Below are 24162 nucleotides of genomic sequence, written 5' to 3' on the forward strand. Positions count from 1 at the left end.
TTATAAAATGCCCCCTAAAGGACAGAGTACATTAAAGTCCACATTACATTACAGATAAGGTATAAGCTTTTTGCGACTGAAGTCACAAGTAATTGAATAATATAAGTATTGGGGGGGGGGGGGGACACATCTCATGTGGTATGGTATGTGGTATCATGTGGCATAATACAATTATAAATTATTAACTCTGAGAAAGAATGCAAAATATAAACGTTCATCTTGGATTTTTTCCAGTCATGCCTTTCTTAATATTCCTTTCAGGGTGCAGTAAAATGATGTAACATTTGGGCACAAAAATACAAAGTAACAACCCAAAACTGGATGCTAAGATAGCAAATATTTCCACTGCTACAGAAAATTTCCCAGGAGAACTGACATAAGCTGGAATGAAAGAAATCCACACAGCCCAGAAAATCAGCATGCTGAAGGAGATGAACTTTGCTTCGTTGAATGTGTCCGGTAGCTTTCGTCCAAAGAATGCCAGGAGAAGACAGGCAAAGGCCAGTAGGCCAATGTAACCAAGGAGCAGGTAAAACCCAGGAGGCCATGGCTCTTTACACTCCACAACAATCTAAAGATGTCCAGAAATTTGTTAGAATGGATTTTGAGAGATGGTACATTTTATGTGATTATAATTATTTACTCTTTTGTGTCTACTTTACCCATTAAAGTCCCCGTGTGTAAGATTTTATTATGTTGATGGTTAACGACAATATGAAAATAAATACAAAACTAATTCCCAAAAAGTTGATTATGTAAAATGTAAATAAGGGTAGATGAAAGAATTTAATTTATGAATCTTATAGATTAAAAAGTACAAACACTTTATTCACAGTAGAACATATAGAATTATATAGAAAAAAAAGACTGATTCTTTAAACTGCTCAAATGTACCATTTTAGCGAATTATAAACTTAATGGCAACAATGAATTTCACAAAGATTGTGAAAGGCCTATTTATAGTGGCTATGACACCATCAATGTATAAGGAAATTGCAAGACATTTTTTTTGCCCCCATCCTATTGTTTTTGAGATACTTTTTTTTTTTTTAAATAATAATTATATATTTGAAAAATATATCATATGTCCATTTGCAATATTTTAGGCAGGCTTTATAAGAAAATACAGAAACAGTTTTCTTACTCACTTTTCCAGTTATAACTTGGTAGTTTGAATTCCTAAATGGAAAGGGAGGTGCACCCAACACCCAGCCAGTAGAGAGACAAATCTAAAGGTTGGGGTAAAACAACAGAAGAACACAATCTAAAACTATACAATGTAAACAAACTGATGTGAAAGTTGCAGACATTTTTTCTCCCTTTCACCTGAGGAGCTGTAGTGCACAAGATCAAAATCCTCTGCTGGAATGTACCAAACAGCATCCGACCCCTGGAAACAGGTACATTAGTCTGGAAAGCCAGGAGGACCACAATAGTCTTAACAAGGAGGCAGGACAAACACAGGACAAAGCTGATCCCAAATGCTGCCTGGCGGAGCCTACATGTCCACCAAGACGGCTGACCAATGAACACCAGACAACACAGGAAACAGAGCTTGAGTGACAGGAGAAGCAAGAAACTTATTTCTGAATTGTTGGCCTTGACGATGGGTGTAAAGCGGAAACTGTGAAACACAATGGTGATGATGGTGGTCAGTATGAAACCCAGCAAGGTAATTGCTACCAGGATGATTCCCATCGTGTCACTGAAAGACAGGAATTCTTCTTCGCCTGCAACACATTTCACTTTTTCTTTGTCTGACCAGAAGTACTCAGGACATTTAATACATTCAGTGGAACCTTTGAAAACACAGAGCACAGAAATATGCATGTAAACAGTCAGAAACTATTCATTACATATCTGTCATTTTAAATAACTTTAATAGCATTTTGGAAAAAAAAATATATGGGCTACCGGTCTGGTTGCTGATCTCTCCATCTGCACAGGGCAAACAATCAAAGCAGCATTTGGGCTCTCCTTGGCGTGTGGCCTGCCTGCTGCCAGGGGGACATGGAGCACTACACTGAGATACAGGAACCTGAACAAGAAACAGAAAAACGATATAATAATGTGAATCAATAGGTTGTTTGACATGGTTACCAAAGACTTTTCACCATTTAAAGTAACATAAATAATAGGTTTGGGATAACTACGACCTGCCTGTGACTGTCTTGTTGTCCATACTATAGTGTTCTTCAGTATCTGCAGCTGTTGTCCTTCCTGAGCTGAACCATCATAATTTCCTACCTTGACAAAACTAGTAGAAAAAAGAAGAGATAATTTCAATGCAATGCAGTCAGTCAAAACAATAAATGTAAAAACATTACATTAAAAAACAATATTGGTATCCTTAAATGTATACAACAAGTGTAGTTCTTGACTTATGATCATCTTCACAAAAAGTTAAAAAGTTAGCTTGAAGTATGGCATTTCACCTAATTTCATTCTTGCTGTCCTTCTGCCAGTTAATGATGTCATAGAGAGGGACTGGCTCTCCATTGGAGTCAAAATATACTTTCTCATCAAACTGGTTGGTGAAATTCACCATTTTCAGATATTGAAGAAACTACATAAAAAAGATTTTTAAAAAAATGTTAATAATAAACCTGATACAAATAAATCATGAAATAAAAAAAAACCCAAACATGTGAAGCTTGATTAACATATTTAACATTATTTGACATACAAATGAACTTATTCAGCTACCTGACCGTTTGTAAATGAGTTGTGCATCTCACACAATCCCCTGGTAGGTCCTGTTGAGTTACAGTTTAAGAAAGTGTGCAGAGCATGGGCAACGGCATACACAGCTTTATACACATTATAGGATATTCGGGCCTGAGATACATCACTATAACTGCTATCTGTGTAACTCAGATCCTCTAAACCTGTGCATACAGTTTTTTTCAGAGCGCCTTCATTACTTTTATCAACAGACATATTAAATGAACTTTGCCCAACAGTAAGCCTGACTATGAAACCAGAATTGTTTTGAGAGCCTAGTTTGTAGTTTTTCAAAGTATTAGTTTCATATTCTTCACTTTTGTCTCTTTCAAACTCTAGCTTACAACCAAAATATTCTTCCCAGAACACATTGACCAACTCCATTCCTGGTTTGGGAGATGGTCGGACATTCAGAAGAAACTCTTTCAAGCCTGGGATGCTGACTCCAGGGAAGGAGAAACCCAGTGTTCCCTCTAGAAGATTATGGAAGTCAGGAGTGGTCAGCTGAGTAGCGGTCATCCAGGCTTCGCTGACTACCCATTGTATCCCTGTCATATTTCTCTGAGTAAGCTGGATGAAACAGAAAGAAATGATGATTAATGTGAAAACAATTAATTTGAAATACCTATCTTTTCATAATATAGCTTAAAACACTACAAAATGTGTCACAATATAGGGAAAGCCACAGAAAACTGAGATACTTACTTCTGAAAACAAATCTAGCAAATTTACGTCTTTGGCAAATACCACCACAACCCGAGCTGTTGACCTCTGGAGTTTGTCTGCCATTTTTTGTATCTCAGCGACTGTGGGTGATGTCGGGATCGTGAGATGAAATGCCACACACCCACCTTGTTGTCCAAACTGAATAGAGAATGCTTGGATACCATAAAGACTGTAATCATCCTGAAATGTATCCCCAAAAAGAACTTGTAAGTCATGTCTGTGTATATTAACGATTCTTTTTGTGCCCTGTATATGACTGATTAGCTGGAGATTTATTAAAGTCTTTATCTCACCGTAGCTCCTATTGTGCCCACCCAGAACCAGCCAAAGAAAGTAACAAGCTTTACGAGACCTCTAACTTGAAAGAGATCACTTGGCACAGTTCTCAAGAATGATGGGTACAAATGCTTGTCAGTAAGACAGCTACAAGTGGCAAAATAACTCACCTATAAGGAGAAAGGTTATTTTATGATATTGAATTAAAACAAACTCTAAACATAAATTATTATTAAACGTGATTAAGCAATTTATTACCAGAGGTATGTTGAAAGGGCCAAGCGTGTGAGCTACAGCTCTTGTAGGGGTAGATGATGCAAGACCAATCACAGCAGGCACCGGAGAATAATTCAGACAGGGGGAATACTCCCTTGTCTTCATTTCTACTGTTAATTTTTCTTTCATGTAATTTTCTGCGTCTTTAAGAGTCCTAGGCTTTGACATGTTAACTTCAGCATGTCTTTTTTCTACAGAGAAAAGGATCCCAGGCTTCCTTTTTATCCCTGCCATGTTTAATCCCTCCATTTGAATTCTGCTGTTTTCAGTTTCTGCTGTTTGTTTCACAGTTTTGGAGTAACTGATTAAGGAAAAAAGTGCTTGCAGACTGGTGTGGACATGGTCACAGCTGTCCATAATTCTGTAGCCTAGTTTAACACCTGGTAATAGGCTTGAATTACGATTAATTTCATCCACAGTGAAAACCATGGTCATCATCCAGTGAAACACGGTGTGGTAAAGGCTGACAAACAATAAATGTAAATAAATAAATTATCTAAAGTGATACACAAATCACAGGAATATTATCAAAACCCCAAATCTTGTTTTCTCTTTCTCTTTTGTTTTTAAACATTGAGACATTAAAAGAAAAAAATAAGATAGAAATATTAACACTCACCCACAGCAAGATGTAACTTGAGGTTTACTGTTGTAACTGTACTCTGGCTTAGATGCAACATAATGTAGAGGGAAAAATCCTCCAATCACAACATCACCATCTGAGTGCAAGGCTACGGGCTTGCTGCTGGCCAGTTTTGTACACTCAGGTAAACTGAAATCCTCACTTTTCACTTCCCCTTTCCGTAAACCACTCAGTGGTTCTCTCAGAGCCTCTTCTTTCCTCATAACATCTCCCTCCATCCTTTTTGGTTTTCTTTCAACTACAGTTTGAGGAACATCAGAGAACATGATACAAACAGGATTTAAAAAGAGATAAAAAAGCAGCCAAAGACAATTACTAAAAAGGATTGAATGCATCTTCTGTTGTATAAAAACTTTGTGTGCTGAAAACAGTTTCCTGGCTTTGGTTTTCTAACATACTCCGTAACAGACTAATGAGGAGAGTTAAATACTCAATGCATTTGTCAATACATTTTTTCATATGAGTCATCATGAGATTAACCAATCAGAGTGACACAGACACATGGGAGAGAGGATAGCTCAACATGTACTCAGCAAAAGTTAATGTCTTCATCTCATTATATTTTTTAGAAAACCCAAGTGAAGTCACACTCCACAAGTGCCATAATGTCTTGTTAATGTTTGCTCAGCTATGGTTCTATGGCCAGATGCACAGCAGAAATCATGCAGTGAGCTAAACACTAGGTACAGAAAGTGTTATGGTAGCTAAATGCGGTCCAAATGTTACAGGACACCTGACACCTCATACTATAATGTGGTAATATTATAACTGTAGCAACAGGTGTTTTTTTTTTTTTTTTTTAAATTTTTTTTTTTCTTTTTGTCCCATTTGGATCTTTAGCCATCAGAATTGTTGTCTTAAGGCCAAGAAAGATGCCAAGTGGATCATCATGGCCTTTCTATATTGGTCCATTTGATTGACCTTTATTATAATTATGTATTTATTTTATTTTATTTTCGGTTGCTACAAACGGGACAGACATGACTGGGGGACAGGACAGGGAGAGAGAATGAAATAAAGAGAGGGAGAGAAAGAAAAACAGAGGGGAGACGAGACGGTGAGAAAGGGGGGAAGAAAGAAAGAAAAACAAACAAAACACCTGGATCACCTGTATGGAGAGAGAGAAAAAACAGAAGAGAAAACAAACAAAAAAGAGCAACATAATAAATACAGCACCATCACAATAAACTAGCTAGCAGAAAATAACAGTAGATACTAAATATTAAACGCTATTGTGCAGCACGCAAGATAGACAGCACACAATGTGCTTTGAGGTAGCAGCCACGAAAGGTGTAGTCCGTGTCTGTGAACACCCGTGTGTACACCTGTGTGCACACCTGTGTGGATCAGCATGCTTGTATTCCAAAGGTTTCTGCATGTAACGATCTGCTAGGGAGTGTGGGGAGCCATAGCCCTGTCCACCAGGGTATGAAGCAGGTATGGAGGAGATCCAGGCCCCAGACATCCAGAGGCCCCAGAGTACGAGGACCCGAGGAGGACCACCAAAGGGGGGGAACCGTGCCACCCTCCTGGGAAGAGCTGAGTAGAGCCCCAAAGGAGAGGTCACCCAGCAGCTACGGAGCAGAGGCCAGAGGGGGTTGCCCAGCCAGGCCACAGGCACCAGGCCCTGCCAATCGGCCATCAGGAGTGAGCCGGTACATACGTGAGCACCCAGCCCCAGTCGACAAGAACCACCAACACACCAACGTCTGAGGGCATCAGCCACCGGCAGGGAGTGTGGTGAGGGGAGATAGGCCTCCGTACTTTAGAGGGCCTGAGATGTACCCAGAGAGGTTGAGTCTAAGACCCAACCTGACATATAGACACAGACGAACAGGCGCACGCGGACACAAACGTGCATTCCCACCACCATATACACAACCAAATACTCAGCACTCACCCAACATGTAGACAGACACAAATAGACACTGCACAGACAGTCACACTCCCCAAACATACTCTATATCCCAGGTCCAGGTAAACCCCGCCCCCAGAGGGGCAAGCCGCACCTAGACCCAGGAGATGTAACCCTTCTCTCTGGGGTGGAGGCAAGCGGACCACCCCCTTATCTGCAGTAGCAGGGATGCCCCGCATCCCAGACTCCAATCTGACGGCCAGCACCTCCTCCTAGCCCCCCAGCCCTGACGGCTAACAGAACCGGGGTGAGTGAAGACCCCAAACCTCCCTCCACCATATGTAGTGTTGCTGTGTGCAGTTCTAAAGTGCATTTAAAACACAGGAGAGCATGGTTCCTGCTTCCTATCAGAGAGCAGCACGGCTCCTCCCGAAAACCCTCAGTGTCTATATGCATTTAAAAATGAGGGTAGGGCACCAGCGCCAGAGGTGGGTTGGAATACACCTACTATCCTCTGGATGCTGTAAAACGTGCCCACCCCCAAGGCCCTATATGTATGTGTTATGTGAGAGTGTGAGTAATGTGGATGTCTAGGTTACAGAATAAAATTGAGGCACAGGCGGCCAGAAGGGGACAGAGGGGGAGTGCCTCCCCTGCACCCTGGTGACATACCAGCACCCCAAACCCTGCGTGTGTGGGTGGGTGTGGTAGAGCGGGAATAGGGAGGCAGCTGAGGATGGGGAGGGAAGAAAGGGAGGGGCAAGTGGCCCTAAAATTGTCAGGGCTCTGTGTGCGGGCAGGCGGAGAGGAGGATCCAAGCATAGGACTCGAACACAGAATTGTGAATCAGAACCTTAGCTTTATTGCTGACATGAAAACCAAACGTGAAGTGACCACTGAAACCGGAGACCAGGAACACACAGGCATAATCTGAGGGTACAACATGACACTGAGCACAGGAAAACACAGGGCTAATATACACAGGGTGGTAATCAGGGAATGGGCAACAGGAGGGAGACACAGCTGGGAGAGATCAGGGTAACGAGACGGGGGGGGGGGGAACCAAGCTGCACACACTAACATAAGACAAAGACTTTCACAATAAAACAGGAAACATGAATTACTAAACAAGCACGCAGACTTGACACTGTGAGACAGACAGACAGAATGACACATGGAACGTGAACTAAACTAAACGTGAGATATAACCGAGAACAAATCCTTAAGCAGGGATAAACAGAAACAAGAAACTAATAATAATCATCATCATTACTACGAGAATAAGAAAACAATCCATGAAGCAGAATTAAACCGAAATAGAATAAACTCAACATACTGGGTCCAACGGACCCAGAACCGTAACAAAAATATTCTAGAGTCAAATGTGAGGCCATGTGTCCAATAGCTAAAGTTTGATCGAACCTCCTGATCAGGCTTTCCAGTCTGCCTTACCTCTTGGTCAGTCTCTAAAATGCATTTGCTGTCATTAAAATAACTGTCTTTTAATGTTAAGGGTTTCTTCATCAGTTCTAATATATTTTGGATTTGAATGAACTGTGACAGTTGTATACAACTGGTATTATAGTAAGTGTATTAAAGTGTACAACAAAATAAATATGTATAATCAGCTAAAACGTATCCATATTTGGAGGTAACATAGAAATTCAACACTAAATATTCCTTTTAATTTCTCTGGTTACGTTTTTGAGAAAAGCCTTTCTTTAATTGCTAAATAACCTGCAACCTCGATTTGATGTCAACAACTGTAAAAACTAGACAAAACTCAAAATTTGGGGTAAATATTGACTCATTTATTCAATAAGCTGTATTTGAAAATCCCTCTGTGCTGAATGTTCTAACAGCAGGTAGAGCTGTGTACTGTGAACCAAATTAAACAGCTCATTGCTTACATTTTAAAAATGCTTTTTACAAAGCATCTTTTTTATCCAGTAATAGTTGAAGTAATATATATAGTATATATATATATTGAAAAATAAATTGATTGTTACAGCCAATCAGTGCAATGAATAAATGGTCATAAACTGTGGCATTAAAAAAACAATCTTAAGAATTTTAACTTTAACAACATAGTTCCAGGTGTTTAGACATCCTTTTAGACAATTAAACCCAAAATCATTATTTGCAACTCAGAAGAACAACCTAAGAACCAGTCAGGTTGCCTAAAAATCATGTTTTTGACATATATAACAAAGAAACAGTTTTTCCCACACACAGATTTTAAGATTTAGGTATAAATGGCTAGAACTGGAACTTTTTATATCCACTTTTCACAGCTGGCTTGCCTGTATTGTTGCAGTGCTCTAAATCACTCAACTGCTTCCCATGTTACACATTTGGGCTGCAGTTAGAGCTTGTTCCACTCATGAGATCTGAAAGGAGCTGCAGGCTTCCTCTTACCAGAATCTGCAGATATCTCACACACACAAACACACACCGACACAGACACACACAGACACACACATACCAACACCAAGAACAGTCCAACATGCTAACCATGTTAGTGTTTAACACAGTGTTTGCCTCACTAGGCAGGGCTTTTGTTTTATCTAAGACGTGTGTGGACAGTACAGAGACTGTTGGTGGTTTAATCACTTTGGGGCTGACTGAATCCATGTGTAAGCAGGATCGTGTTGCACACAGTTGGGCTGTAGATGAGGTAGAAAATAATAGCTTTTAACAAATAATTTTAGTTAAAACAAGTAACAGAACTAACAAGAGAAGAAAAACATCCAGAATCACTGAAACATGTTTCAGATGATATTTTATTTACTTTCACATTCAAACATTATAAGTGATTACTACAGTATTAAACTTAAACACAACTGGGTTTTCCAACACAATAAACACAAAGTTTTTCTTTTTTTCACATTAAAATATAAGAATTTATTTTTTTTTACTCTGAAATAGAAATAAAAAATTCATCTTGAATATTTTCCAGTCATGCCTTTCTTGATATTTCTCTCAGGTCGTAGTAAAATAATGTAACATTTGGGGATGAAAATACATAGTAACAATCCAAAACTGGATGATAATATAGCAAATATTTCCACTGCCACAGAGAACTTTCCAGGAGAGCTGACATAAGCTGGAATGAAAGAAATCCACACAGCCCAGAAAATTAGCATGCTGAAGGTGATGAGCTTTGCTTCGTTGAACGTGTCTGGTAGTTTTCGTCCAAGAAATGCCAGGAGAAGACAGGCAAAGGCGAGCAGGCCAATGTAACCAAGGAGCAGGTAGAATCCAGGAGGCCATGGCTCTTTACACTCCACCACAATCTAATATAATCTAACAATTAGTATGTATACAGAGAAATGGTTCATTTTATATGATTTATTTGTTTCTGCTCTGATGTCTACACTAATCACTGAAGTCCCCTTCTATAGGATTTGAAGACATCTTACTGTATAACTTAGTGATATTAACGTCCAAGAATAGAAATTGCAACAATTAGTGTTTTAGTACTTCCTACTCACTCTTCCAGTTGAAGCTTGGTAGTTTGGATTCCTGAATGGGAACGGAGGTGCGGCTAGCACCCAGCCAGCACAGAGACAAATCTGGAGCAGCATAAAATAATAGTTACAGAAAGTGGCTACAAAAACTGACATTATAATTTGCTGACAGTTTGATATCTTTCCCACCTGAGGAGCTGTGGTACAGATGATCAGAATCCTCTGCTGAGCTGTACCAAACAGCATCCGACCCCTGGAACCAGGTACATTAGTCCGGAAAGCCAGGAGAACCACAATGGTCTTAAAAAGGACGCAGGACAAACACAGGGCAAAGCTGATCCCAAATGCTGCCTGGCGGAGCCTACATGTCCACCAAGACGGCTGACCAATGAACACCAGAGAACACAGGAAACAGAGCTTGAGTGACAGGAGAAGCAAGAAACTTATTTCTGAATTGTTGGCCTTGACGATGGGTGTAAAGCGGAAACTGTGAAACACAATGGTGATGATGGATGTCAAGATGAATCCCAGCAGGGTGAGTGCAACCAGGATAATACCCATGGCATCATAGAAAGAGAGGAACTCTTCTTCCCCTGCAACACATTTCACCTTGTCTTTGTCTGACAAGTAGTATTCAGGACATTTTATGCAATCAGTGGAACCTTTGGGAGCAGAGAACACAAGACAACAAGACATATGTGGATTAAAATTCAGGAACTAATCAATATTTTTTCAATACTTTTTAACAGTGCAACATTTTCATTCTTTAATATGATATGGGCTACCAGTCTGGTTGCTGATCTCTCCATCTGCACAGGGCAAACAATCAAAGCAGCATTTGGGCTCTCCTCGGCGTGTGGCCTGCCTGCTGCCAGGGGGACATGGAGCACTACACTGAGATACAGGAACCTGAACAAGGAACAGAAAAAAGATATAATAATGTGAATCAATAGGTTGTAATATTTTCTTACTGAGTATTTGACATAGTTGATCAAATAATTTTCAACAGCTTAAAATGTTTAATTTTAAAGTGGCATAAGAAATACATTTACAATAATTATAACCTACCTGCCTCTCTCCTTTTGTCCATACAATAGTGTTCTTCATTATCTGCAACTGTTGGCCATGGGGAGCTGAACCATCATAGTTTCCAACTTTGATAAATCTAGCTTGAAATATTTCAGAATAAAACCAAACCAAAGTTTTGGGTTATAAAGTAAATACCCATAACTTCTTGTTCATGGTTGTTGTAACAGACAGATCTTTCAAAGGGACATAAAAGACTTTGTCCACAGAAACCTATTCTAACAAAGTGTCACAGATTTAAAATTGTCCATGAATTCACAGTACACAGTGCATTAGTTACACCCTTTTGAACACCCTCTACAGTGACAATAACAAATACATTTTAAAGATTAGAGTAAAAATCAATCATATATCTATATATGTATCTATATATGATTTTGATATGATATGATTGATTTTTACTGAAAAATGGCAAAATAGCTTGTGATAATGAAACACCCTGTGAAGTTGAGGCACACAACGATGTGTCCCGCTGGTAAAGTTTCCAGGCTGCCTTTCCTCATAGTAGCCATCCCTCAAGACTTTCTCCATTTGAAGAAATGCATTATCAGGGATTGTAACATCTAGTCCTTTTATTGAATTAAAAGATACAATGAGTGAAAGTGAAATGACAGTCTTTCCATGTTTGTAACATTATATTCGTTGCTGAAGCCTAAAGTGACCTCCCCAAAACTGTTTTTTGGTTTAGTTTCCTTCTTAACATTGAGCTGTTGGTTCGGTCACAAGTTAACCAACATAAACTATCATTGAACTATTAGTGTCAGGGTCCTGGGACTGGGCGACCCAGGACCCCGGGGCAGTCATGGACCTGTGTTATTATTATGTATTGTTGGTGTTGCTTCCCCTTCTCTGTGCTTGTACATATGTGTGTGTGTGGGTGGCTGTGTGTCTGAGTACTTGTTTATAGGCGCCGTCAGGCCTGGGGTGTGTGGCCCTGCTAGGGGACTGGCCACACCCGAAGCCACACACCTGCTGCTGATCAGGCCTCGTCGGGGGAGCTACTTAAGAGAGTCTTGGAGCTCCCACCGACGCGGGATCATTGCATGAGACTCCACGTTAGTCACCCTGTCTAAGTTTAGTCAGAAAGTGTATGCCTGCCATTTCTGAGTGTCCTGACAGCTGCGCTATTGTTTCCCGCAGGAAGAGCGTGGAAGGCACGGAGAGCAGCGAGCACCGGGGGGTGCTGACACGGGAGCAGAGAGCACACGGACTATTCACGGGAGACACGACACGGGAGTCTGGGAGAACACGGGGATTTATTGTTACGTTGTTTTCACTCTGTAAATAAACACTGTTTGTACATAGAGCACCGCGCCTGGGTCCTCCTTCCCCACTCCTTCCACGGTGTGCCATGCCATACCGTGACAATTAGCAGCAACCAATCTAGTTATGGACATTAAATTCTGTACCCGGAATGATTACACTACCTGCGCTATAAAAACTGTAATTTAAAACACCTATTTATTCACTCCAGCTTAATGGACAGTTAAATCTACGACAGTTTTTAGAGTAGGTGTTCATAGTTCAAATTAGGATTAATACATACAGTATTTCACATGTAATGTTCACTTAAAAGTTATACTAAACCTCATTTTGTCTTTGCTGTCCTTCTGCCAGTTAATGATGTCATAGAGAGGGACTGGCTCTCCATTGGAGTCGAAATATACTTTCTCATTGAACTGGTTGGTGAAATTGACCATCTTCAGATGTTGAAGAAACTACATCAGAAGAGAATTATAAAAAATAAAATATTAAACGAAACAAACAAAAAATATTTTTTTTAAAAATTACAAAATCGAAAGAAAAAAAAATCACATGAATTATGATTTGGATATTTTGTGATTGTTTCAATTACCTGACCATTCGAAAATGATCTGTGTTTCTCACACAACCCCTTATTATGTCCCACAGAGTCACAGTTTAAGAAAGTGTGCAGAGCATGGGCAACAGCGTACACAGCTTTATACACATTATAGGATATTCTGACCGGAGATACATCGCTATAACTGCTGTCAGTCTGTCTCAGATCCTCTGAACCTGTGCATACAGGTTTTGCCAAAGAACCTGCATAATTTCTATCAGCTGACATATTAAACAATCTTTTTGGTCCAACGGTAAGCCCAACCATATAGCTAGAATTGTTTTGAGAGCTTAGTTTGTAATTCAAAGTATCCATATAATTCAATCTTTCCAGAGTATTCACTTCATATTCTTTGGCTCTGTCTCTTTCAAACTCCAGCTTACACCCAAACTGCTCTTCCCAGAACATATTGATGAATTCCATTCCTGGTTTGGGAGAGGGTCGGACATTCAAAAGAAACTCTTTCAAGCCAGGAATGCTGACTCCAGGGAAGGAGAAGCCCAGTGTTCCCTCCAGGAGAAAGTGGAAGTCAGGTGAGGCCAGCCAGCTCGAGGTCACCCAGGCTTCACTTGCTATCCACTGTATCCCTGTTACATTCCTTTGAGCTAGCTGGAAAGGCAAACATAAACAACTGTGAAGACTATTCACGTATATACTTAAAAATACCCAAAATAGGATTTGTTACATTATTAATTAAGATGTTATTATTTACAAAATACATCAATCAAGATACTAACTTCTGAGAACAGATGCAATACATCTACTTCTGCAGTAATGACCACGACAACCCGAGCAGTTGAGCTCTCCAGTTTGAAATGCCACACATCCACCTTGCCTTCTAAACTGATTAGAGAATGCTTGGATGCCATAAAGGCTGTAGTCATCCTGAAATGTATATACAGAAAGCATTTATAAACCATGTTGCTGTCTAAAAGTGTCCCATTGTAGCATTTAAAAATGTTTTGGACTCACCGTAGCTCCTATTGTGCCCACCCAGAACCAGCCGAAGTAAGTGACAAGATTTACGAGACCTCTAACTTGAAAGAGATCACTTGGCACAGTTCTCAAGAATGATGGGTACAAATGCTTATCACTAAGACAGGTACAAGTGGCAAAATAACTCACCTAGAAGGAGAGCAAGTTCTTTCTATATTATTGAGACACAAACCAAACACATAACATTATTAAACAAAGTTGTACAGATAATTACCAGTGGTATATTGAAAGGTCCAAGTGTTTGAGCTACAGCTCTTGTAGGGGACGAGGATGCAAGACCAATCACAGCAGGCACAGGAGAATAATACAGACATGTGGAAGATTGTCTTGCCTTTATCTCTTCTGTTGCATTTACTTTTATGTCATTTTCAGTGTTTCCAAGATTGTGCTGAATTGCTGTCTTAACTTCAGCACTTCTCTCTTTCAGTATGGTTAGTATTTTTGACTTGGCTGTTATTGCCACAGTCTTTGATTGCTTTGTTTCAATACCACTGTTTTCAATTTCTGCTGTTTTTTCTCCCTCACTGCTAACAGCTTTTGAGTGAGTGAGCAAAGAATACAGAGCCTGCAGGCTGTTATGGATATAGTTGCAGCTGTCCATAATCCTGTAGCCTAGTTTAACACCCGGTAACAGACTTGAATTATGGTTAATTTCCTCCACTGCAAACACCATTGTCATCATCCATCGAAAGGGTCTTTCATGAAAGCTGCAGACATTTTTTTTTTAAAAAGTATTTAAATTTCTAGGCGCAGCCAAGTGGCGGAGGGCTTTCGCTTTGGTGGCCTCAGAATCTCATCTCTGATTTTTGCAGATGATGTGGTTCTGTTGGCTTCATCGGGTGAAGGCCTCCAGCTCGCACTGGAACGGTTCGCAGCCGAGTGTGAAGCAGCGGGAATGAGGATCAGCACCTCCAAATCTGAGGCCATGGTTCTCAGCCGGAAAAGGATGGAGTGCCCACTCCGGGTCGGGGATGAGTTCCTGCCACAAGTGGAGGAGTTCAAGTATCTCGGGGTCTTGTTCGCGAGTGATGGGAGAAGGGAGCCGGAGATCGACAGACGGATTGGGGCTGCAGCTGCAGTAATGCGGACGCTTCACCGGTCCGTCGTGGTGAAGAGGGAGCTGAGTGTAAAAGCGAAGCTCTCAATTTACCGGTCGATCTACGTCCCTACCCTCACCTATGGCCACGAGCTGTGGGTAGTGACCGAAAGAACGAGATCGCGGATACAAGCGGCAGAAATGAGCTTCCTCCGAAGGGTGGCTGGCCTCTCCCTTAGAGATAGGGTGAGAAGTTCGGGCATCCGGGAGGGGCTCAGAGTAGAGCAGCTGCTGCTCCACATCGAAAGGAGCCAGCTGAGGTGGTTCGGGCATCTGACAAGGATGCCCCCTGGGCGCCTCCTGGGTGAGGTGTTCCAGGCATGTGCCACCGGGAGGAGGCCCCGGGGCAGACCCAGGACACGCTGGAGAGATTATATCTCTCGGCTGGCCTGGGAACGCCTTGGTATTCCCCCGGATAAGCTGGAGGAGGTGGCTGGGGAGAGGGAGGTCTGGGCCTCTTTGCTTAGGCTGCTGCCCCCGCGACCCGGCCTCGGATAAAGCGGATGAAGATGGATGGAAGTATTTAAATTTTTAGTATAAAGAAATTAAATTAATTAAAAAAATTATGATAAAAAATTATGTAATATAAATATAATTTACATTTGTTCATCAGTCACAGTGCCACAATTCCATGTAAACATAGCATAGCAGCATAGCAACTGATATAGTTTTTTATAAAATACTGATATTTCATTCATTCATATCTAAGGGAGAAAAAAACCAAAATGAAGATCCAGCATAGATTAATAATACCCTTACACTCACCCGCTGCAAGGTGGAATTTGGGGTTCACTGTTATAGCTTTGCTGTGGTTTTGGCACAACATAATGCAGAGGGAAAAATCCTCCAATCACAATATCACCGTCAGAGTGCAGGGCTAAGGGCTCACTGCCTGCCAGTTTTACACAATCGGGTAAACTAGATTTAGAACTTCTCACATCCCCAATCTTTAAACTATGCTGTGTCTCTCTCATAACCTCTTCTTTTCTAATCGAGTGTCCCTCCACTCTTAGTGGTTTTCCTTCATCTACAGTGTGAGAAATGTCAGAGAACACAATGTAAACAGGATTACAAAACAGATAAAGCATTAAAAGACATTTACCAGCAAGGGCTGAATACATAATTGACCATAACCCCATAAAAAACTGTATGCTGAAAACAATGGCCCTCCAACAGCGTCTGTGACAAGCCAATGAAGTGAGTTAAAAGCTCAGATGTTTGAGTCACTGCATTGTTCCAGATGAGTCATTATGACATTACCCAATCAGAGATAGGTTGACATGATTCTCATGAACCTTAAGTTACAAAACTCAAACACTGTCTTCCTAGAGGTGACAAGAATAAAAGACAAAGTCACAAATATTTTATTTTAAAGCTATGGGAAGTTAATAACAAAATATTTATTCTATTCATGGCTTCTGAGTATATATTTACTTCATTTAACTGTAACAAAAATAGTAAATTAATATGTAACTGCATATTCACACAGTAATGAACAATTCTGCTCACACATGTGCAGTAAATGTTAATATATTGATTATGTCATATTTTTCAGAAAGCCAAAGACACAGAGCAAGTCCCAAAAAGTCTGGATTATTTTTTGCTTATTTTATTGTTGTGTGGGCGAGACATAGAGCAGAGTTCCATAAGTCAGCTTGACACTGGCTACAAGTGCTGTGTGATTTAAATGAGACCCAAATGTTGCATCGCATAGCTGACTAACTTATACGACAAGTTGTATCTGTAGCTGAATTGATCTATACTGTCAGTGAAAACTAAACTCCTGATATGAGGCACATTTGCTGCAATTATTTTTCTTTTGTGTGGCATGTGTTAAGTAGTCAACATTAGCTTTTATTTGTTGGATGGATGGCTTGCTTCCTGTATTACTTGCTCTTAATAGTAACCATTAATGCTGTTCATTAATGCATTAAAAAGACAAACATAACAAAAATGAAGGGGGGGAAATCACAATTGACTGACAAAGACAAAAATAAAAGTTAGAGCATTAAAAAAATTTACTTTAGAAAATAGGTTGCTATTTAATCAAGTTTAAAGAAATGCTTGGCTCATGTTAGAAGTGAATTTTTATCTTTAATACAGGTGTACATCATTATTTATATATTTCACAAATACGTCATAATTTTAAACACACATTTTTACACATTCTACTATAGAAATAGGTGTTGTAGAATAAAGCTACGGAAGATAAGGCCACACCCACCCAATACCAAATGGAAATTTGGTTCACTGTGTAAAGAGCAGGGGGTTCTGCTCTTATTACTGAAAGATGACCTGAGGGATGGACCCCGGCATGTTTATTACACGTTTTGCTGTGATACTGGATTGTTGGTGGGCTCTTTTAAAACTATCTGTGCTCCCAAATGTCTCTCTCCAGAACCCAGAAAGATCACCAACCTCCTACAACCTCAAAGTTTTCAACTTCAGTTATAGAGTCAGCACCAGCTATTGCAGAGTCTGAACAGACTCCATTTCCCCAGTGTCAGTCTGAGCTTTCCCAGTTGGAGAGGAGGACACCTGCCTCTGTTATCAATTTCCAGAAAAGTTTTATTGCCGGTCTCCTGGTAAGATCACCACTTTGCTTTGCCTCCTGGTGATCCTCCGAAACACCGCTGTCAGTCTCTCCAGTCAGTTATTCAGTGTTGAGTGTTTCTTGACTAATTCAAATACATTATTATATAATAATATTTTAGCTTTGTATTGACTAAGCTGTAGGTAAATTATGTTATAATAACTGGAGTACAGTGTACAAGTAGATAAAGTGCATAAATATGTATTATAACAAGAAGCTTATTTTATATTTTGAAGACATATAGCTGTTCCGCAGTGAATGTCTAGAAAAGAATATTAGTGGTATAGACTTAATAACTGGGTTAATTTATTTAAAAATTTGTCTGTGCTGACCGAAAAGAAAAGACACATCATGAGGAAAATCCATCCATCCATTCATCCATTCACGTCCACTTATCCTTTTCAGGGTCGCTGGGGGTGCTGGAACCTATCCCAGCTGTCATAAGGAAAACGTCCAAGGTTATTTAATGTATAACATTTCTTATAATTCTTTATTTGTATATAGGAAAAAACACATTGTGAAAATCTTGAGAGGTGTTGTCAACAGACATCATATCTAGTCTTTTATTTTAGAGAAGTAAATGGTTTCTGTGTTTGAAAGACTTCAGTAAATTTTAAAATAGTTAAAGAAAAATGTTTGTGCAGTATCAATACCAGTTGTGAGTTCATATAACAATAACTAAATTAGAAAATTGGCCTGGTTTCAAATGTTTTTGTTTTTTTTTAAAAAGGTTTCTCTATGGTGGCTTAACCCCCCTTTTCATTATGTCTAACATTTAAACAATGCTCCCTGAAGGACAGAGTAAATGCTGAAATCAAGGTTGGAAAGTAAAAGCTTTTAACAATAGTGTAATGCTAATATGACATTTAATTTTTTTTCACATTAAAATATGATAACTGTATAAATTGTTTACTCTCACAAACACTGAGAATATAAATGTTCATCTTTGATATTTCCCAGTCATGCCTTTCTTAATATTCCTTTCAGGGTGCAGTAAAATAATGTAACATTTGGGGACAAATATACATAGTAACAATCCAAAACTGGATGCTAAGATAGCAAATATTTCCACTGCCACAGAAAATTTCCCAGGAGAGCTGACATAAGCTGGAATAAAAGAAATCCACACAGCCCAGAAAATCAGCATGCTGAAGGAGATGAACTTTGCTTCGTTGAATGTGTCCGGTAGCTTTCGTCCAAAGAATGCCAGGAGAAGACAGACAAAGGCCAGTAGGCCAATGTAACCGAGGAGCAGATAGAACCCAGGAGGCCATGGCTCTTTACACTCCACCACAATCTAAAGATGTTAAACAAGTATAAAAACAGGGATATTTTTATGAATATTTTTTATTTGTCTCTTACCACATATATAAATATAGATACAGATATGGATAATTCCGTCTTTTTGGATGGTTCATGGCAATATCAACTAAATCAAGAAAATAAATTACAAGACTAAGGATTTCAAACAAGAATGAATACACTGAGATTTTAAATCATTATGTTTGGTTCCTCTATGTTACTGTGTGTTACTGGCTTTTGTGATGGTTGATGGCAATATGAAAACATAAATTACAGAATTCAGATTTTCAGTTCTTCATACTCACTTTTCCAGTTAAAGCTTGGTAGTTTGGGTTCCTGAATGGAAAGGGAGGTGCTCCCAACACCCAGCCAGAACAGAGACAAATCTGAGGGGAGGATAGGATGATAGAAGAATACCAGAAACACACAAACTGATCTTTAAATGACAGTGACTGTTCGTCCTACCTGAGGAGCTGTCGCACAGATGATCAGAATCCTCTGCTGGGATGTACCAAACAGCTTCCGACCCCTGGAACCAGGTACATTAGTCCGGAAAGCCAGGAGGACCACAATGGTCTTAACAAGGAGGCAGGACAAACACAGGACAAAGCTGATCCCAAATGCTGCCTGGCGGAGCCTACATGTCCACCAAGACGGCTGACCAATGAACACCAGAGAACACAGGAAACAGAGCTTGAGTGACAGGAGAAGCAAGAAACTTATTTCTGAGTTATTGGCCTTGACAATGGGTGTATAGCGGAAACTGTGAAAGACAATGGTGATGATGGTAGTCAGTAAGAATCCCAACAGGGTGAGTGCAACCAGGATGATTCCCATGGTGTCACTGAAAGACAGGAATTCTTCTTCCCCTGCAACACATTTCACTTTTTCTTTGTCTGACCAGAAGTACTCAGGACATTTTGTGCACTCACTGGAACCTTTGGGAACAAATAAAACAGATATATGATCACGTTTTCATAATTTTTCCACTCTGCAACATTTCTGTTACTGTAATGACCTTCTTGATTGCACTACATAATGCTAAAGGAGGATATTGTTTGTTTGTGTGTTTGAACTTATATAGGCTACCAGTCTGGTTGCTGATCTCTCCATCTGCACAGGGCAAACAATCAAAGCAGCATTTGGGCTCTCCTTGGCGCGTGGCCTGCCTGCTGCCAGGGGGACATGGAGCACTACACTGAGATACAGGAACCTGAACAAGGAACACAGAAAGGTTTAATAACGGGCATTGATATGCAGTTTCTAACAAACTGACATGGTGTATCAAAGACTTTTCCCCATTTAAAGTAGAAAAAAAAAACAAATGAAGAAATGAGTATTGTTTTTGTTTTTTTTGTTTTGTTTTGTCTGTTTTGTCCTTAAGAGTTGACATAATGAAATATCTTGATGTATGCTCAATCATCCAGGTATGTAAATTCCAAAAAGTTGACATGGATGTAACGTTTTCAGTGGGAGAAAAGTTTTGTCACTCAGTCTCAGCTGACTGCAGGGTTCCTTACCTTGTAAACAGTACCTTTGCACAATGACTGAAACTAGCCCACTGAATGAACAACGGGCTGTGAGGTCAGTTTCTTGATCATCAATATGTGGTTGTTCACAATTGATCAACAACCACTGATCAAATAATTGTCTATCATTGATCAATGGCCATGAATACTATTCGCAGAGTTGGGGAATGGCTGCAATCACAGCATTGTAAAATGGTGAAAGATGTAAGGAAACCTGCAGTCAGGTGGGACTGAAGAAGTCAGTTGGATGAGTGATGAAACATTTCTCCCACTAAAAACACTATGTCCAGATTAACAGAACCAACTTTTTGGCATGATTGGAAATCCTAGATTGGATTGGAAACTTCATTATTTCACATAGTGGAATTATGAGATTGTTGTCCAGAGTAAAAGAAAAATAATTTAAAGGCACAAAAATAAATATTTTGAGGTTAACTCTGACGTACCTGAGATTGCTTTTTTGTCCAAACAATAGTGTTTTTCACTATCTTCAACTGCTGTCCTTGTGGAACTGAACCATCATAGCTTCCAACTTTGATAAAGCTATGATAAAAAACGGTAAATTATTTCAAAATGCATTCTAACCAAATAATACATGCAATAGAACTGCATCATGAAATAGAAATATTGCATATTTTTGGTGATTACGTTCACTGTTCAATTATATGCGGAAGTATTACATTCCACCTGATTTTATCCTTGCTGCTCTCCTGCCAGTTAACAATGTCATAAAGCGGGACTGGCTCTCCATTCGAGTCAAAGTATATTTTCTCATCAAACTGGTTAGTGAAATTCACCATTTTCAGATCTTGAAGAAACTACAAGAAAAGATCATTAGAAAATATTTTAAAAACCTACAAAAACACATGAGATCACATTAACACTGCTTCCCTGAGTGAATGTGTTAAATGCAGAGAGGAATTTCCCTACGGGGATCAATGAAGTATAAAGTATACATTATCCTCATGGTATATTTTGTTATAATTTCACTTACCTGACCATTTGCAAATGAGTTGTGCATCTCACATAATCCCTCATTTAGTCCTGTTGAGTCACACTTCAAAAATTTGTGAAGAGCATGAGCAATGGTGTACACAGCTTTATACACATTATAGGAAATTCTAACCTGAGATACATCACTATAACTGCTGTCAGTGTATCGCAAATCCTCTGAACCTGTGCACACGGGTTTTTCCTCCACTCTCCCATTAAATAAACAATCATCTCCGTTCCTGTTGTAGTGAAAACTATACATATCAGTGAAGTTATCAACAATATTTGCTTCATAGTCTTTGGGTCTTTGGCTTTCAAATTCTAGCTTGCAACCAAAATGTTCTTCCCAGAACATATTGAAAAATTCCATTCCTGGTTTGGGAGAGGGTCGGACAGTCAAAAGAAACTCTTGAAAGCCTGGGATGTTGACTCCGGGGAAAGAGAACCCCAGTGTTCCCACTAGGAGAGGGTGGAATTCAGGTGAGGCTAGCCGGCTAGAGGTAACCCAAGCTTCACTTGCTATCCACTGTATCCCAGTCACATTCCTCCTAGCAAGCTGGATAATATTATGTAATCATGAAAACAGACACAATTTATGTTGCAGTTTCTGTCTTATAATAGTTTTATAAAATCAAAAATGTGAAAAAAATGTGAGTATAAAGTTTTATTTTAAATCACATAATAAATCAACAAACATACTTACTTCTAAAAGCAGATCTAGCAGTTCCACTTCTGTAGCAAACACCACCACAACCCGAGCAGTTGAACTCTGCAGCTTGTCTGCTATTTCTTTTATCTCAGCCACTGTGGGTGATGTTGGGATAGTGCGGTGATATGCCACACACCCACCTTCTTTTCTAAATTGAATAGAGAATGCTTGTATGCCATAAAGGCTGTAGTCATCCTGAAAAAATAAATAAATAAATAAATACACACACACACACACACACACATATATATATATATATATATATATATATATATATATATATGTGAAAGATTTATAAGTCATGTCATAGCACTTAAAAAAGATTTTGATCTCACCGTTGTGCCTAGTGTGCCCACCCAGAACCAACCAAAGTAAGTGACAAGATTTACAAGACCTCTAACTTGAAAGACATCACTTGGCACAGTTCTCAAGAATGATGGATACAAGCGCTTGTCAGTAAGACAGGTACAAGTGGCAAAATAACTCACCTAGATGGAAAGTGAGTTCATTTTTATCATTGAGAGAAAACACAAATCAAGTATATAACATTAAAAAACAAAGCTGTGTGGTGTATTACCAGTGGTATGTTAAAAGGTCCAAGTGTTTGAGCTATAGCTCTTGTGGGGGAAGAGGATGCAAGACCAATTACAGCAGGCACAGGAGAATAATACAGACATGTGGATGACTGGTTTGCTTTTGTCTCTTCTGTTGCATTTACTTTTATGTCATTTACAGTTTTTTTAAGACTATTCAGCATTGTGGTATTAGCTTTAATACAGCCCTTTTTTTGTGTTAGCATTCTTTCCTTTTGTGTTGTTTCACCAGTCTTTAATGCTTCCATTTCAATACCACTGTCAGTTTCTGCTGTGTTTTCTACCACACTGCTGATAGCTTTAGAGTGACCGAGTAAGGACAGAAGAGCCTGCAGGCTGTTATGGATGTGGTTACAGCTGTCCATAATCCAGTAGCCTAGTTTAACACCTGGTAACAGACTTGAATTACAGTTAATTTCCTCCACTGCAAATATCATAGCCATCATCCAACGAAAGCCCCGTTGATAAAAGCTTTAAAAAAATGAATGAATTAATTAAAAGTGGAAAAAGTATTTATTTTATCATACAGAAATCAACCTCATAGGAACATGGAAATAGTATCAAAATCAGCAGATATTAACAGTACCTTTGCACTCACCGGCTGCAAGGTGTAGTTTGGGGTTTGCTGTTGTAGCTGTACTGTGGATTAGATGCAACATGCAGTGGAAAAAAACCCCCAATGACAACATCGCCATCAGAGTGCAAGGCTAAGAGCTCGCTGCCTCCCAGCTTTACACACTGAGGTAAATTAGAACTAACGTTTCTCACTTCTCTGATCCTTAAACCAGGCTGTGTCACAGCATCTCCCTCCACACTCAGTAGTTTTCTTTCACCTACAGTCTGAGGAACATCAGCGCAAACAATACAAAGACAAGTAAAGATACAAAAAAGCAGCCAAACACAATTATCAAAAAGGGTGCAATGCATAATCCACTGTAACCCCATAAAAACTATGTGTGCTGAGAAAAATACTCCTCCAACAGAGTCTGTGACAGGCTCATGAGGTGCATTAAAAACTGCCATGTTTTTTGACATTACATCATTTCGTGTGAGTCATCACAAAATGACCCAATCACAGCAAACTGCATGCAACACAGTTCACCTGAACCTTGAGTTATTAAACTGAAACACTGTCATCCTAGGGGTAACAAAAATAAAATATGTCATACATATTAAAACAAAAACACAGGAAATTAATAAGAATGATTCCGTTTGTTCTATCCATTTCTCTGAGTTTTACAATCATCATGGTAAGATGAAGCAATTTAGAGCAATTAAAGAATAGTTTATTGGTAGTGGTAAAATGATTAAAAGAAGAAATATACATGTTTGTTGTTAAGTATTTATGCTTAAGTAGTCGGGGAGTCGGATAAGCTAGAAGCAACACAGTTTTTTGACCGTGTGTTGCCATTTTAATCTTTTCTGGAACAAAAG

The 24162-nt window shown here is 39.4% G+C and overlaps 3 protein-coding genes across 3 annotated transcripts; all 3 read right to left on the reverse strand.

The window, feature by feature from the left end:
* Positions 1–214: 214 nt before the first annotated feature.
* LOC146619004 (extracellular calcium-sensing receptor-like) lies at positions 215–4440 on the reverse strand. The gene is made up of 12 exons (XM_085371711.1): positions 4263–4440; positions 3985–4112; positions 3744–3896; positions 3430–3630; positions 3059–3195; positions 2707–2950; positions 2436–2566; positions 2161–2257; positions 1915–2038; positions 1327–1799; positions 1149–1229; positions 215–571 (listed from the first exon to the last, which is right to left on the reverse strand). The coding sequence occupies exons 1-12, from the start codon at positions 4438–4440 to the stop codon at positions 215–217; spliced, it is 2304 nt and encodes a 767-aa protein (XP_085227837.1).
* A 4999-nt stretch (positions 4441–9439) lies between these two features.
* LOC146619005 (extracellular calcium-sensing receptor-like) lies at positions 9440–14595 on the reverse strand. Its single transcript, XM_085371712.1, has 12 exons — positions 14406–14595; positions 14128–14255; positions 13890–14042; positions 13655–13802; positions 13291–13489; positions 12912–13131; positions 12644–12774; positions 11039–11135; positions 10756–10879; positions 10160–10632; positions 9995–10075; positions 9440–9796 (listed from the first exon to the last, which is right to left on the reverse strand). Exons 1-12 carry the CDS (start codon positions 14593–14595, stop codon positions 9440–9442), a joined length of 2301 nt encoding a protein of 766 aa, XP_085227838.1.
* A 3947-nt stretch (positions 14596–18542) lies between these two features.
* On the reverse strand, positions 18543–23387 carry LOC146619006 (extracellular calcium-sensing receptor-like). Its single transcript, XM_085371714.1, has 7 exons — positions 23310–23387; positions 21121–21251; positions 20880–20976; positions 19994–20117; positions 19370–19842; positions 19210–19290; positions 18543–18899 (listed from the first exon to the last, which is right to left on the reverse strand). Exons 1-7 carry the CDS (start codon positions 23385–23387, stop codon positions 18543–18545), a joined length of 1341 nt encoding a protein of 446 aa, XP_085227840.1.
* Between the last annotated feature and the right edge of the window lie 775 nt (positions 23388–24162).

Source organism: Diplotaxodon limnothrissa, linkage group LG14 (assembly GCF_057381915.1).
Source record: "Diplotaxodon limnothrissa isolate DT_005_m linkage group LG14, D_limnothrissa_male_GT1.1, whole genome shotgun sequence".
Taxonomy (NCBI): domain Eukaryota; kingdom Metazoa; phylum Chordata; class Actinopteri; order Cichliformes; family Cichlidae; genus Diplotaxodon; species Diplotaxodon limnothrissa.